The sequence below is a fragment of the Manis javanica genome, chromosome 1 (assembly GCF_040802235.1).
Source record: "Manis javanica isolate MJ-LG chromosome 1, MJ_LKY, whole genome shotgun sequence".
In the NCBI taxonomy this organism is placed as follows: Eukaryota; Metazoa; Chordata; class Mammalia; order Pholidota; family Manidae; genus Manis; species Manis javanica.
This window is the reverse complement of record NC_133156.1, coordinates 169,351,275-169,365,571: the sequence shown is the minus strand read 5'-3', so window position 1 is coordinate 169,365,571 and position 14,297 is coordinate 169,351,275. Positions and strand designations below refer to the sequence as shown.

General features: G+C 35.6%; 1 protein-coding gene across 3 annotated transcripts in view; it reads right to left on the bottom strand.

The window, feature by feature from the left end:
• LOC108402257 (charged multivesicular body protein 3) overlaps positions 1 to 14,297 on the bottom strand; it is an 88,638-nt gene that overhangs the window by 60,373 nt on the left and 13,968 nt on the right. For 2 of the 3 annotated variants that reach the window (XM_037011982.2, XM_037011983.2), the window contains one exon: positions 10,001 to 12,006. The exons of the other annotated variant lie outside the window; for it this stretch is intronic. In XM_037011982.2, the coding sequence (XP_036867877.1) occupies positions 10,434 to 12,006 (1,573 nt within the window). In that variant the 3' untranslated portion in view covers positions 10,001 to 10,433. Of the gene's footprint in view, positions 1 to 10,000; positions 12,007 to 14,297 lie in introns of those variants that run through there. 3 annotated transcript variants of the gene reach the window in all.

The window sequence follows — 14,297 nt, the reverse complement described above, 5'->3', positions numbered from 1 at the left end:
ACTGCTGGAAAATAACATGGAGCAATGGGACTCATACACTGCAGGTTATAGTATACATTGATACAACTAGTTTTGGAAAATATTTTTAGTAGTATCTACTAAAGCTAAACGTATTTAAACTTCATGATACAATTCCATCCCTTGTTATATACTCAAATGTTTATGTCCATTGAAAGACATGTATGATAATAGTCAAAGAAGCTTTATTTATTACAAAAACTGGAAACAAATGTTCATTGGCAACCAAATGAATACATAAATTGTGGTATATTCATATAAAAATATGCTTATTAACAGTACACAAAATGAAGCATAGATACATACAACATTGGTTGAACCTCAGTGGGACCACTTTGGTTTTCTTGGACAGGTGCTCCCTGCACTGAAGTCGGGAAACTGTCCTATGCAAAGAGCTGGGTAATTGTGGGGCTTATCCTGTTAGTTTCCCTTCTCTCAGGGATCTCAGTCTTGTACTGCATGTTGTTCACTGCCTGAAAATAACTGCTCGTGTATTTTTGTCTCATTTTATAGTTATGACAAGATTAGTTCAGTACCAGTAACTCCATCATGGCCACAAGTAGAAATCCTGAATCATTTTTAAGAAGTAGTATGAACTGCATTTAGGATAATTGGTTGAGAGAGGAAAAATTACTATATAATTGCAGGAGCCTTTACTCATGCTGGAACTATAGACACAGGATATTTAGGTGGGAGGATGATTAGTAAATTTGGATATGATGTGATTGAGATGGTATAATAGTTAAAGGCTAGTCTGCTGTAACAGAAAGACCCCAAAAATGTAATGATTTAAATAGGTTTATTTTGTGGAATTTGTCTAATAATCTCTATAGGTAGTTTCTGCTCTGTGCAGCTATGTAGGGACCCTGGTTGGTGAAGTAGCCTTGTGCACTGGTCACAACAAATTTGCAATGTTGAATCAGTTATCAGCATATCTGGCAGGTTCGAAGCAGGGAAAAGAAAATGATAATCCACATGCCCAGTGTTTTAAGTCAAGATCTGGAAATGGCATGTATCATGTTTGCTTACATTGTGTTGGCAAGAATTAGTCCCATTGGTTCTGTCTAACTGCAACATGGGCTGGGAAATATACTTGAGAGCTGGGTATTTGTTCAGCTAAAATTGTAGTATAATGCAGAGTGGGAGAATAGATTGGTGGTGGGGTGGGAAGGACAACAATCAGCAAGTTTACCATGGATGCTTCTGGGCCATCCAAATGAAATGGCCAGCAGATTGCTCCATATCAGGACCTAGTATTGAATTGAGTGTTTGGGGCCGGAGATGTGGACTCAGAAGCCATCAGCATATAAATGGGAGTCAAGGTTATGAGTATTAATGAAATCACCCAAATGAATTGAGAACTGGAACAGAACTCTGGGAGAATAATAACTCCAAAGGAGCCAGGGAGGAAGAAGATCCCAGGAAGGAAGGATCAGAGAAGTAGGAGGAAAACCAGGTACAGTTATATCAGAGAAGCCTAATGGAAAGAAATTACAAGGAGGGAGTGATCCATAGAGTTGTCATATGCAGAGAACTCAGTAATATAAATACAAAAATGCATTTATTGGATTTAATTATTCAATGGGAATTAATCCAATCAACATATGAAGAAAAAAACAAATGAGTTGGATGAAATAATAAAGGCCTAAAGGAATAGTAGAGATATAGCTGAAACATGATTTGCCATGAGTTAACGATTGTTGAAGTTGGAGACACTTTTGTATATGATTGAAATTTAATATGGAAAAAAATAGTTTTAAAAAATACCTCCTTCTCCCCAAAAGGGAAGCCACAGGCTGGGAGAAAATATCTGCATTACATATATTTGACAAAGGCTTATTCCAGAATATATAAAGAATCCTATAATGCAATAATAAGAAGAAAGACAACAACTCAATAGAAAAATGGGCAAAAGATTTGAAGGACTTCACAGAAGAGATAATTCAAATGGTCAATAAACATGTGGTAAGGATCTTAGCCTCATAAGTTGTTGGCAAATTAAAACCACAGAGACATCTCTATACATCCACAAGAGTTACAAAAATGAAAAAAATAATTATAATATCAAATTTTAGCAAGTATGTAGAACAACTGGGACACTCATACTGCGGGGAATAATGTAAATTGGTACCACTTTGGAAAACTGTCAGTGCCAAAACTGAACACAGGTATACTCAATAACCCAAAAACTCCACTCAACAGAAATACGAACTGAAGTCATATACAAAAATGTTCATAGCAGTACTATTTGTAATTGTCAAAAACTGGAAATAAGCTAAATGTCCATCACGATAGAATGGATAAATTATGGTATGCTCATATAACACTACACAATAATGAAAATGAACAAACGTCTTCTATATACACAATAAAGATGAACTCACAAAACTTAATTTTAAATGAAAGAAACTATACATAAAATATATATTACATGATTCCATTTATGTAACATTCAAAAAGAGGCAAAATTGTGATTTCAGAAGTTATCATAGTTTATATTTGGGAAAGATTGTGGAAGTAGTGACTAGGAAGGAACTAGGTGAGGTTTCTAGGGTGTGGCAACTACCTATTAATAAAGGGACAGCTCACTAAAATGGAGTTGGGAGGCCAGTAGGGGTAGCTGTGGTGCCCACCATACTCCCATCAGTTCCATGGCAACAGGAAGAGACCTTGCATTCCCTGACAGGAAAAACCCTATACTTTACTACACCTGCAGGAGAAAGAAAGGATTTTCTCCTTGCCCTGCAACAGCCCAGCCAATGAGAGACTGTCACAACTCAGCCAATGAGAAGCCACTATACTTTGAACTCCCAGTTTACTCCAATGGACCTTTTGTTTATAACAGCCTCTCAACTCCCCCTTTTCCTCTATAAAAGAGTATTCCTTTCCTGTGTTCACCAAGCTTAACTATGGTTTTGCCATAGTTGGCATGTTCTGAATTGCAGTTTTCTATTCCCAAAAAACCTCACTTTGCTGATGAAATATCTGGCTGTTTTATTTTGAAGATTAATAGTTTCTTGATCTGGGTGATGGGTTACATGAGTGTGTCAAGTTTGTGATAAATTAATAACCTGTACACTTAATATTCATATACTTCTCTGAAGATATACTGCCCTTCAGTAAATACTTGAAAGGGAAAAGAACATAATGCTGTCTGGTGTCTGAAAGTGGTTATAGAAGTAGATGGTGAAGATCCTGTCCTTGTCCCACCCTTTCCTTGGCCTACTCTTCTTCTTTATAGCTGATTCATACATGAGGCATCACAAGCCTTTTCCAATTCCCACCTATGGTTTACCCTATAGGAATATTATTTCAGAAAACACTAGTACTGCACTCAAAGTATGGAATAATTCTCAGATAAACAAGTAAAACACATTCTCCTTGACTAACACCTCCAAGCTATTTGTACAGTCTGTAGGTCTCTCGATTACCAGAATCTCATGAAACACACAACTTTCCCAAAGTGGGTTAGATACACTCAGAATTAAAGGAATATAACTGAATGAATTGCAGTCTCAGGAAACTTTTTGCCCTTAGAAAACTTCAAAATTGCAATGGGTTCTTTCTCCAATTTCCAGTATTTAATTATGCTGTAAATTGTCTTTTGCTTTGGTGATATTATCTGTCATCCCTTCCACAACCATGAAAATACAGCGAGTCTGCGTAAATCTGCCCTCATTCAGTAACACCAGAAGAAAGCTGTTCTCATGTCTCATCCTCCCTGTTTTGGAGATATTCAGGATAATGAAATGAGTCTGCTGTTGAACTCACGCAAATGGTTCCTCTATAAATCAAAATCCTGGTTAAGTATGTGTCATTTTGATGAATAAATGTAAATATATTTCAGTGCAAGTAGGGTATATTCAGACTAGCTTTTTCAACTCCTGATTCATCTCCTTGGAGTGTCCAACTAAGTGTTCACATTTGGGCTTTCAGCACCTACTACTGCTATATTGCCAGTTAATTGCATGCTCTTTTGTGGATCCTGGCAGGTTTATGAATTTTTGCAAATGTAGCATGCCTTTTTTTAGATGATGAGTGTGCCAATTTATTCATAACTGGGACATCAACAATCTAAGGCAGAAGATGGGACAAAATGGCCTTCACATTTGCTTTGGACACTCAGCTTCTATTATTTTAAACAGGAAAATTGTAGGAACCATGTTTTTTTCTCTCATCAAACAAAACAAAGTGCTTTTAAAGCAAAGCAATATGTTATCAAGATTGGTCACAGTCTACCATGTTCAATACTAACAAATAATTTGAACCATACTGTTTAAAAAACCCAAGATGTCGCTCTGTTTTGCATTTTAAGAGGTGTCACCTATCCAAGCCTCTGGCAACAAAGCCAGGAGTCTGCTGAAGACATTTTGTTCCAGACGCCTATTCTTTTTAGCCACTTGTCTCAGGAATTAGTAAAACTAAATGGAGAGCATTTAAACAATAAAAACAAAGGCAGCCCTGAATATATGAGTTCTAACCTCCCTTCTGCTGTGTCTGAAACACTACTATGTAAAAGGGCTTCAAAAACTCCAAATAAGTTGTCCATGTGGAACAAGTCACCTACTCTGCAGACTTTATCATAAATAGATGATCTTTGCAAAGTACATTCCCAAATGAAAAGAATTGCAGAATTTTACCAACAGTGGTGACACTGATTCAATATACGCTGTATGTTAACATTTTTCTATTATGCAACTGATGGCATGGTTTATGGTAAAACTGGTGAGACTATTAGGCATTAACTTTTCATAAGGGAGTCAAGGAACAAGACTTCTCTTTCCCACCCTATTGCCTTATGAGTTTCCCAGGAAATAGCAACTTTTCACTTTGTTGAAACATTTTAAAATTAACTACTTTGAATATATCATCAAAAGAATTTTCCTTCTTCTGTAAATGGTATGGGTAAAATGATTTTCTTGATGACACACAATCATTGATGGCAAGAGTGATATTCTCTCAGGAAGTTATTTGCCACTGTACTTACTCACCAACTACTGTTTTTTTGGTTTGGTCTTCTCTCTCTCTCTCTTAATACCTCTACCCCTTACTATCAGACTATTATAACTATGACTTCTTTGCCTGGCCTGCCTCTAGCAGGCTCCACCCTACTCCATAGTCTCTCTATACATGTAGTTTCTGTTCTATAGACTGGGAAGACAGACTACCAAGCTCATTCATATTCTGTGTAAAGTAAGAAGAAATTCTCTGTAAGCATCTGCATGGCTCTTCATTCATTCAGCAGATGCTTATAAGAAAATACGTGTCCACCAATGGGTGAATGGATAAAGATGAGGTATATATATGTGTGTGTACACACACACACACACACACACACACACACACAGTGGAATATTATTCAGCCACGAGAAGGAAGAAAATCCTATTTGCAGTAACACAGACAGGCTTTGAGGGCATTATGTCAAGTAAAGAAAGTGAGACAGAGAAAGGCAAATATTGTACAATATCCCTTACATGTGGAATCCAAAGAAAGCTAAACTCATAGAAACAGTAGGATGATGGTTAATAGGGATGGGGGTGGGGGAAATGAGATGTTGGTCAGAGTACAAACTTTCAGTTAGAAGAATAAGCTTTAGGGATGGTAATTATAGTTAATATTGTATTATAAACTTGAGAGTGGCTAAGAGAATAGATCTTAAATGTTCTCACCAAACACAAAAATAGTAATTATGTGATGTGATGGAGGTGTTAACTAATACTACTATGGTAATCACATTGCAATATATAAATGCATCAAATCAATACATTGTATACCATAAACTTACACAATGTTAAATCTCATTTATACCCCAATAAAGTTGGGGGAAAAAAACAAGAAAATGTGTACTGTCTGTACTCTGACATCTCTTTGGGTACTATTAAGCTTAGTTTTGTTCTTAATTACTAGATAAATATGCTATCCTCTGTCCATACAGTGTGTTTCAAGACTGTAAATGAGAATATTCAAGCACCATTTGTTTAACATAAATATAAGGAGCCTATTATCCCATCATGCATATTAATTGAGAAATTGACAACAGGAAGAATAATTTAGCACCAGCATAAAGGATAATTTTGACAAAATGCAGTTTCTTATAGTTGTCTTTTCCATAAACACATTTATTTTTCTAAGTGAAAATATGATAGAAAGAGCCCTGAACAAAATACATATAGAGCATGTTATCCAGAGCTTATGAAGAGGCCACCGCCAGCTTTAATAGGCTGACACGATCTTTAAAAAAACATTTTAATACCTTTAGGTGAAGCATATACATTGTTGCCCCCATCACTCCCTACTCAACTCTGTTTTCCTGGACCCTGAAGATGTTGGAATTTGAAAGCTGTGTCCTTGTCACATCTTTAACTCTCTTGGTTGTCCTGCATTCTGATCATCTTTTAAACGGGAATTACTTCTGATCTACCTGTTGCACAAGGATATTAGGAAGTAAAATGATCTATATATGAAACAATGGAAACTTTGTCGAGGAGATGGTATAAAAAATTAAGGAAAAAGATTGCCTAAATTGATCATAAATCAATATACTTAAATTACAACAAAAAACAAGAACAGAATGATTAAAACATGATTCAAAAATATTTTAACAATTAAATTTCCATTTTTTTCTTCAGTAAATTTTTAATCAGATCCACAGATCTAACACTTTACCTCTCTCTACCTTTTGTCTCTTTGGTAGTTTTAAGGACAAATAAAATGGCTAGGGGGAGGAACGTGGGAGCAAGGAAGAAGATTACATGAATAATCTTCCAGGCTCCCAAATAATCTAAAGAAGAGATGAAAAGAAGTATGTGGCTGCAGGAAAAAAGGATTAAGATTTTTTTCTTGGAGCAGCCATAAATATCAATCTCTTTGTCACTACTAATGAGTCCTAAAAATATAATCTCTTTTGTTTTACCTTTTCTACCTACATTAGGTTGTGTTAAAAAGTTTGGTAAAGAGAAAAGTTAAAATTGATTTTAAAATTCAAGCCAACAATAAGTTATGTCTCCTCTAGATCTATCTACTATGTTAAGGATATTAACAGTAGATTATAGCATTACTCTGCTCTAAGTTTATTATCCTAAAAGAGAAAAGGCTTACACAAGAAATAACTAGAGAAGACAGTAGAAGAACTTTTGAGCAGAACAAAACCATGTGTCCTACAAAATAACCATCAAGCTCAGTAACCACAAAGCCCACGTACTTGGAATCTTTAGTTCATTAAATTCAATAGGTTGCTCTATTCAAGAATTCAAACTTTCTTTTTAAGCACAGTTGACGTTTAGAGTCTTCAACCTTGAATATTTCCTTCAATTCTCCACCTCCAGGAAAATCTGACAAGAGCATTATTTGCTGTGCTTAAAATGAAGGGATGAGTCAAGCTTCCCTGGAGACCTGAACCTCTGGCAATTTCCCCCCACAACTTCATATTTTCATCACGTCTTACATTCAAGATGTCTATTTTGTGCCATGCACTGTGGCTATTTACATGAATAAAAGCACAGTTCCTACCTTAAAGGAGTTCACCCCAAAAAAACACATCCCATCATTTTAATACAATGCAGCAAAGTGTGACAGGCATGTTTGTACAAGGTTATTACTGGGATTGGAAATGCACATATCAGTTTGCTCCATTGTTGATGATGCTAAATTTGATTACTTGAGTAAGGTGACAGCCCCAGGGTGGGTTGGAGGGAGAAGATGGTTAGGAAGATGTGAAGTTCCTGGATAAAGTGAGACCTAGCCAAACAAAGCAGAGAGGAAGGGATGAGAGCACTAGACAGAGGGGATAGCAAAGCACCAAGCTGAGAAAAACTAGTGCCTGTATCCTGCCAGACAAGTAGTATGGAGTATCACATTGTTTCGAAGAGGTGGGCCAGGAACAGATTACAAAGGGCCTTGAAAGCCAGTATTAAGGAGATTGGTTTATCATCTAGGCTGGTAGTCTCCGAAGTGTGGTATGTCCTGGGATGCTGGAGTAATTTTAATTGTCTTTAAAAATGTTCATACTTTGATGTACATTTTATAATAGGTATTGTATGTATCTGATCCATTGAAATCAGGACCCTAAGAGGTCTGTGGGTGGGGAGAGAATGAAAAGCTATTTTATACTAAGTCCTTAAAGCATCAGGAGGAGCTGTTCAGCAGATAGCTGGATACAAAACTTAAGATCTGGGGAGAGGCCTTTGCCTTGACATGTAGACTTGGGACATCTGCTGAAAACATGAGAAAAGAGCAGTGGCCCAATAGCAGAACCCTGGGAGACACTAGGATTTACAATAACGTGATTACCTTTTTCAAAAGGAAAGTCAGAACACAAGTAGTGTTTGCATTTTTATTGTAAAATTTAAAGCAGCTCCCAAATATTAATACAAAGTTGGTAACTGCTGCTCCTATTTCCATTAGTGTATGAAAATGAGGCTCAGTGCACAAGAAGAAAAAATCTTTCTGCTAGTAACCCAGCAGCAGCTGAGAATGAGAAAAACGTATTTCCTTACTGTTTGGGGGCAATCAATAGAAGTCCACTATGAAACTCGGATAGTTTATAGAAATGGCTGATTATGGGGCTGGGCCAGGGAAAGTCTAAAGTGAGCCTGGAACACCTTGTGTCAGAAAGCAAGGAAATGCTTCAAGATTGAAAGAAACATGTCAATAGGACATAAGAGCTGGCTTAGATGGGCTCCCACTTAACCAAATTTTGTATGATTTAATCATCAAAAAGAATAATGAATTTTAACTACTGAATATGAACAGAATCTGTGAATCCAAAGTGATATTCAAAGTATGAGAATGAAAAATGGAAAGCTTTTTACAAAAACAAAAGTTAATTAGAATGAAGGATGGCATTAGAAAATCCCCATGTTACAACTCCCATTTAATAACTGATGCAAGCTAATAATCATCAGTGGATGCTAAAAACTTGAGTTAAAGGTTGTTGAACAGGATATTCACATGGTCTCACAGGTTCCTTCTTAGTTATAAACAAGTATCTTACAATGGAAAGATAAGGCAGATGTTACTTTAACCTAATTTAGCATCAACAGTAATGGGGCAAACTGACATCATGTGCCCCCTAGTGTTATGCAAATGGGAAGTACATATCATCTAGGTATGTTACGTAATTTAAACCTACTCATGAAGAAACACTGACAAATCCACAATGTGGAACATTCTGCAAGCTTATACTTTTCAAAAATATTAGTATCAGGAAAGACTTAAAAAAAAAAAGGAAAAGGCAGGGGAACTACTCTAGAGAAAAGAATGAAAGGAAGGAAACTAAACCCAAGGCATGAACCTTGCCAGAGTTCACAAAATAAAAACAAATAAAGATCTGAAGTGTATGTGGGGAGGGACTTGGGAGTATGGATTGTATATCAGGTATTATTGAATCAATGTTAAATTTCTTGGGTGCACTAATGGTATGCTCGTTATGTAAAAGAAGTCCTTATTCTTAGATATATTTAGTAGTAAAGCAGCATCATGATGTCACAAATTTATTTTCAAAGGGATCAGCAAAAAAAAAAAACCATAGAAAAAAAAGATACACACAGAGGAGATAAAACAAATACAATAAAATGTAAATACTTGAATTAGAGAAATAGATGTCATTGTACTATATTTCCAACTTTTCTGTAGTTTGGGTATTTTTAAAAATAAAAAGTCAGGAAAAACACATAAAGTAACCTATGTGTGGCTAATATAGTATAGTTTATTTTATTTAGATGACTATACTAAATACTATAAAAGATTTAATACTTAAAAAAAGACCACCATGAAATTCCTTTCCATCAAAACTAACCAAGCTAAGTGGTGGACTAACATCACCTCTGCGTAGTGTCAGCAACATAATTTCCGTCACCTTTGTCTTTCCATATGAGTCAAAGAATCATGTTTGACTTACCTGTGAATTTAACAAACCAGCCAAACACCTACAGCATTCAGCGACTTTATCAAAAACAATTTACCATTGGAAAAGCTGTAATCTTCTGGTTTTAAAATAATTTATTTCATGTCTGTTTTAATTTCATGTCTCAGAGCATACATTATTTAACCAAGAGGTGCTGGACAGATTGTAAAAAGGGAAGAAACATTTAGGATAAGAAACTGCCTCAATTCCATTAGAATTTGATCCTACCTTATGAAGTCTTGCTAGGATAAATGTCTATCATACTTCTTTTGTGCTTACAAAAAACATTAATTTCTGAATATCCAATGTTGTAAATAAAAAATTTTACAATTAAGTGTGCATTCAACTGACACACAAGGCAACCAAACTGTCATCAACATCAGCATAATGTGTACTTCCTGTCACTGCACGAACATTAAACTAAACTTCAAACCACAAAAACATTATGACTAACATTAAAAAGGCAAGCTGTAAGATACTCAGAGCCTACAAAGGACAAATTGCACATGGTTAAGATGGGACATCATTGGACAAGGGTTGGTGCTGCGTATATGGCTGCTTTTTTTTGTAAGAAGGCCATCGGCAAACAGGGCAGCAGTGTCGGCCCCCAGCCAACCACATCACAATACAATTTTGATGGAACACATGACCACAAGGCAGCCCCATTAGCAAACACCCATTTTCAAAATTCTCTAGGCAAACAACACATTCCGTACAGTGCAGCATATCAGCAGGCCAAGTTAACCAATCAGGCTCCGTATCTTCATTAGTGTTATACGATCCATATGACCTCCCCTTCCTTTCGAATGGGCTGGTCTGACAATATTTATTGGCACATGAACAAGGCTCAGCATCACAGTGACGTGCTCCTCCTGGGGAATTGTGAACTACACTTTGTTTATCTTCAAATACTTCCTTCTCACTGTGAAAAGTGTCTGTGCTCTCACTGTCTGAGTCATTTTCAGTATCTTGAGATCCCTCCAACAGTTCCTCTTCAGGCTGGACTCCAAGACATTTAAATCGCCATATTGGCAAGTTTTTTATATAATCAGTTGGTATCAGAGGGTGAAGCCAAAGGTCAGGGAAAGCTAACCGCTCCAAGAATAAGTCAGGGTCTTCATCCCAGTCAGACTCTACAGGAAAGTTCTGAAAAGCAGCAATCGGATGGAAAAGGTAGCTGGTGTACCAGTCCCACAGACTTGATAACCATTCCAAGTTATTGGCATTGACTTCATCATGGTTGTTGCGCCGTCTCTTCTTCTCAAAGTAATCAATTAGCAAACCATGTCCAAGGTATGTACTGAGAAACAGGGCTGGGTGTGAAGAGTAAAACATCCAGTCTGCCCTTACCCATGAAGCCAGTGTGGTTGTATTAGAATAGCGCAACAATTTTAAGCTATATTCATAAAAACTATCTAAGTAAGGGAGCTGTAAAAAGCCCAACACAGGTAGCCAAGAAATAATTAATAGAGAATTATATGTTCCTAAAGTGCTTATGAGAACCACAAATCGCTTTATGGTTGCTCCTTGTGTGATAAATAAGTCCATCCAAGCCATAAGATTAACTAGAACCAAGCTCAAAACAAACAGGTCATTTACCTCAGGTTGTAATGAGCGCAGAAATGAATCCATAGCCTGAAGGGATATAAATTCACCCGTATGGTTTCCATATCTATAAATTCCTTCAGGAGTTCTAAGTATATAAGATGGCATGTTATATACACCAATATCTGTCATATAACTCTTGTTGTCCCAATTTTCTACATTAACAAAAATAAACTCAACTCTTCCAGTAAACTTTATACTTAGTGCAGAGAAGAAAGCTGGGGGTTGGTCAAGGTTTGCAAATAGGTATATTTTTACCCAAAATTGATCACTTTTATTCCATTCTTCTTTCAAATGTTCAGCATTATAAATGGTTTTGATCCGAGAAGCTGCATGAGCAGTTATCCACTTAAAAATGTGCTCTACTTCAATTCTGCGTCCACTGTATTCTTTAAGCATGACTTTCCCTTTAGAAGTACTTGTTTGTGGAACAGACATAATGAGTGTGGATCGTACCCAGCCTCTTTTCCTGCAGTATCTATAAGAGAGTAAACTGTAAGTAAGCAGCCAGGATGCTAGATGAGCTAGCTTGTGCATCTTCACTGTTGTGCAAACAATTAGTCTTCCCCTGAAAAATCTTCTCCAGCACTTGAAAGAGACTCTCTCCCCAAAACCAAATAACCTCCAAATAATCAAAGTAGTATAATAGCTGGCAGTTAGTTGTACAAGAGGAAAAGAAAGCTCTCCTTTGATCATATAACACTAATGAAAAGAAAGCTCTCTTTTTTTGTTCCATCTCTGTTTCACTTTTTTCTTTTTAAAAGAGAAGTATAGTTTGAAAAGCCTTTGAGTCAGGGAATCAGCAAATACTTCGGCATCTACTATATACCTACTGCTGCATCATGTGCTGATAAGATCCAAAAGATAACAAGAAAATAATTTCTGCTCACAAGGAATTTAAAATCCTATTTAGGAAACAAAACAGAAGTATAAAACTATATATATCCTATGACTAAATAATATAAAAGAAGTTCAGAAAAGAGAATATCATTGGGAGTTTGAGCTGGTGAAGATTTCATGAAAGATTTGGGATCTTCAAGGAGCTAACCTTGAAAGTAGAGAGATTCAGATAAGCAGAGAAGAGAGAAGGAAATAGATGATCCTACATGCTGAGTGCCTGGCCTGAATACAAGCACCTGGAGTGTAGGAGCCAGGCTGTACCCACTTATTAACCCAAGCACCCACCGCAGTGCCTAATACACATAGGCACTGATACAAAGTCATTTGCACAAAAGCACATAGAAGAGCAAATCCCATATTTTTCTATGTTCCTCATCTCTTTAATGAAGACCATGAAGAGTTAATATTTAACACAGAGGAAACAAAGGTAGTTAAGTTTTCAGATTAAGAAGAGATCCAGTCCAAGGATGACCCCATTTTACAACAGAGTTAAGTATAAAAGAATTTAACTAAAACTAATCCTTTGTTTAGATTTATTCAGTATAGTCATAACTCCAATCCTTTTGTAAATGGACAGTTATTGCTATGTTTGTGAAAGCCCACTCCCCTTAAAAAAAACTAGACAATGAATGAAACACTGAAAAATGAAAATAGATCTTGTATTACACATCAGAGAGCTCATCAGTGAAACATTTTTTTTTAGAAGTATTTTCTGAAAACCTAATATATAGAATCTTGTATTATGTAAACTTACCTCAATAAAGTTGGAAAAAAGAAAATCTCCCATGTGGATATATTTGTTAACAGATTTGTAATTAGACAGTAATAAATGTTTAGTATCTTATTTTGCTGTTTAGAATATTGATATAACAATCACAAATGTTATACTTGGTAAACACGGATTATACTTTATTAAATAAGCATATTAAACATTTTATAAGATCATATTGAGAGGAAAGTCTTGACATAGGTGGCATATGTTTTTATAATAATATGATCAATTTTATAGAAGAATTTTCCGATAATTTAAGATAAGTGAAGACAATTTAAGTTATGTCATAAAGACAAGGCTGTAATGACTGGTTAACTATCTGTGGCTCAGAATCAGATCAGACCATGACTCAGCTTCTTGAGTTAATTCACTTCCTTAGCAAGATAGATTACATTACTTTTAGTATTTCTTTAACTGAAATGGTTTGGGAATTGTATATTCCTACAAAGTATCTTCTATCCCATAACACTGTATTTGTCTAATGCAAAGAATAATAATTCATTGAGATGAATTCTATTTTTACCTTCCCCTCCAAAAAGCAACAAGTGCATATAGATAATTGCCTTATTTACATCTTACGTACCTTTAAGTAGCTTTAATTTTTTAATTGCTTATGACACTTCTGATGACAGTTCTACTCTTCGTCAATCTTTTTATCTTTGTATAACTACCTCAGAATATTTGGCTTCTGATTTGTGTCATAAATGAGTCTTTCTGACAGAAAATCTTACTTCTTGCAAAACAGGCAAAGTCCTGTGCATACAGTTCTTCATGTAAGAAAACAAATGTACCTGTGCTTTCTTTTCAATTCAGAGCTAATGATAGTTTTAAGGTTTATCATTCCAGATAGAATTTCAGAGTACACAGGAAAAGAAAATTCCATATGTCATCGTATATCTTTCAAATTCAATCATATTTTCCAGATATGAGAAAAAGTCTAATACAAAACACCAGGCTACTAATATATATTTATCTAAACACTGGTATAAAGTAAAAAAATATAACACACAAATAAAGCATATAATATTAATTTTAAAACTCCACTATTAAGTAGAAATAGACTAATGTACATTTTATTTTTTAAGAATAATATTATA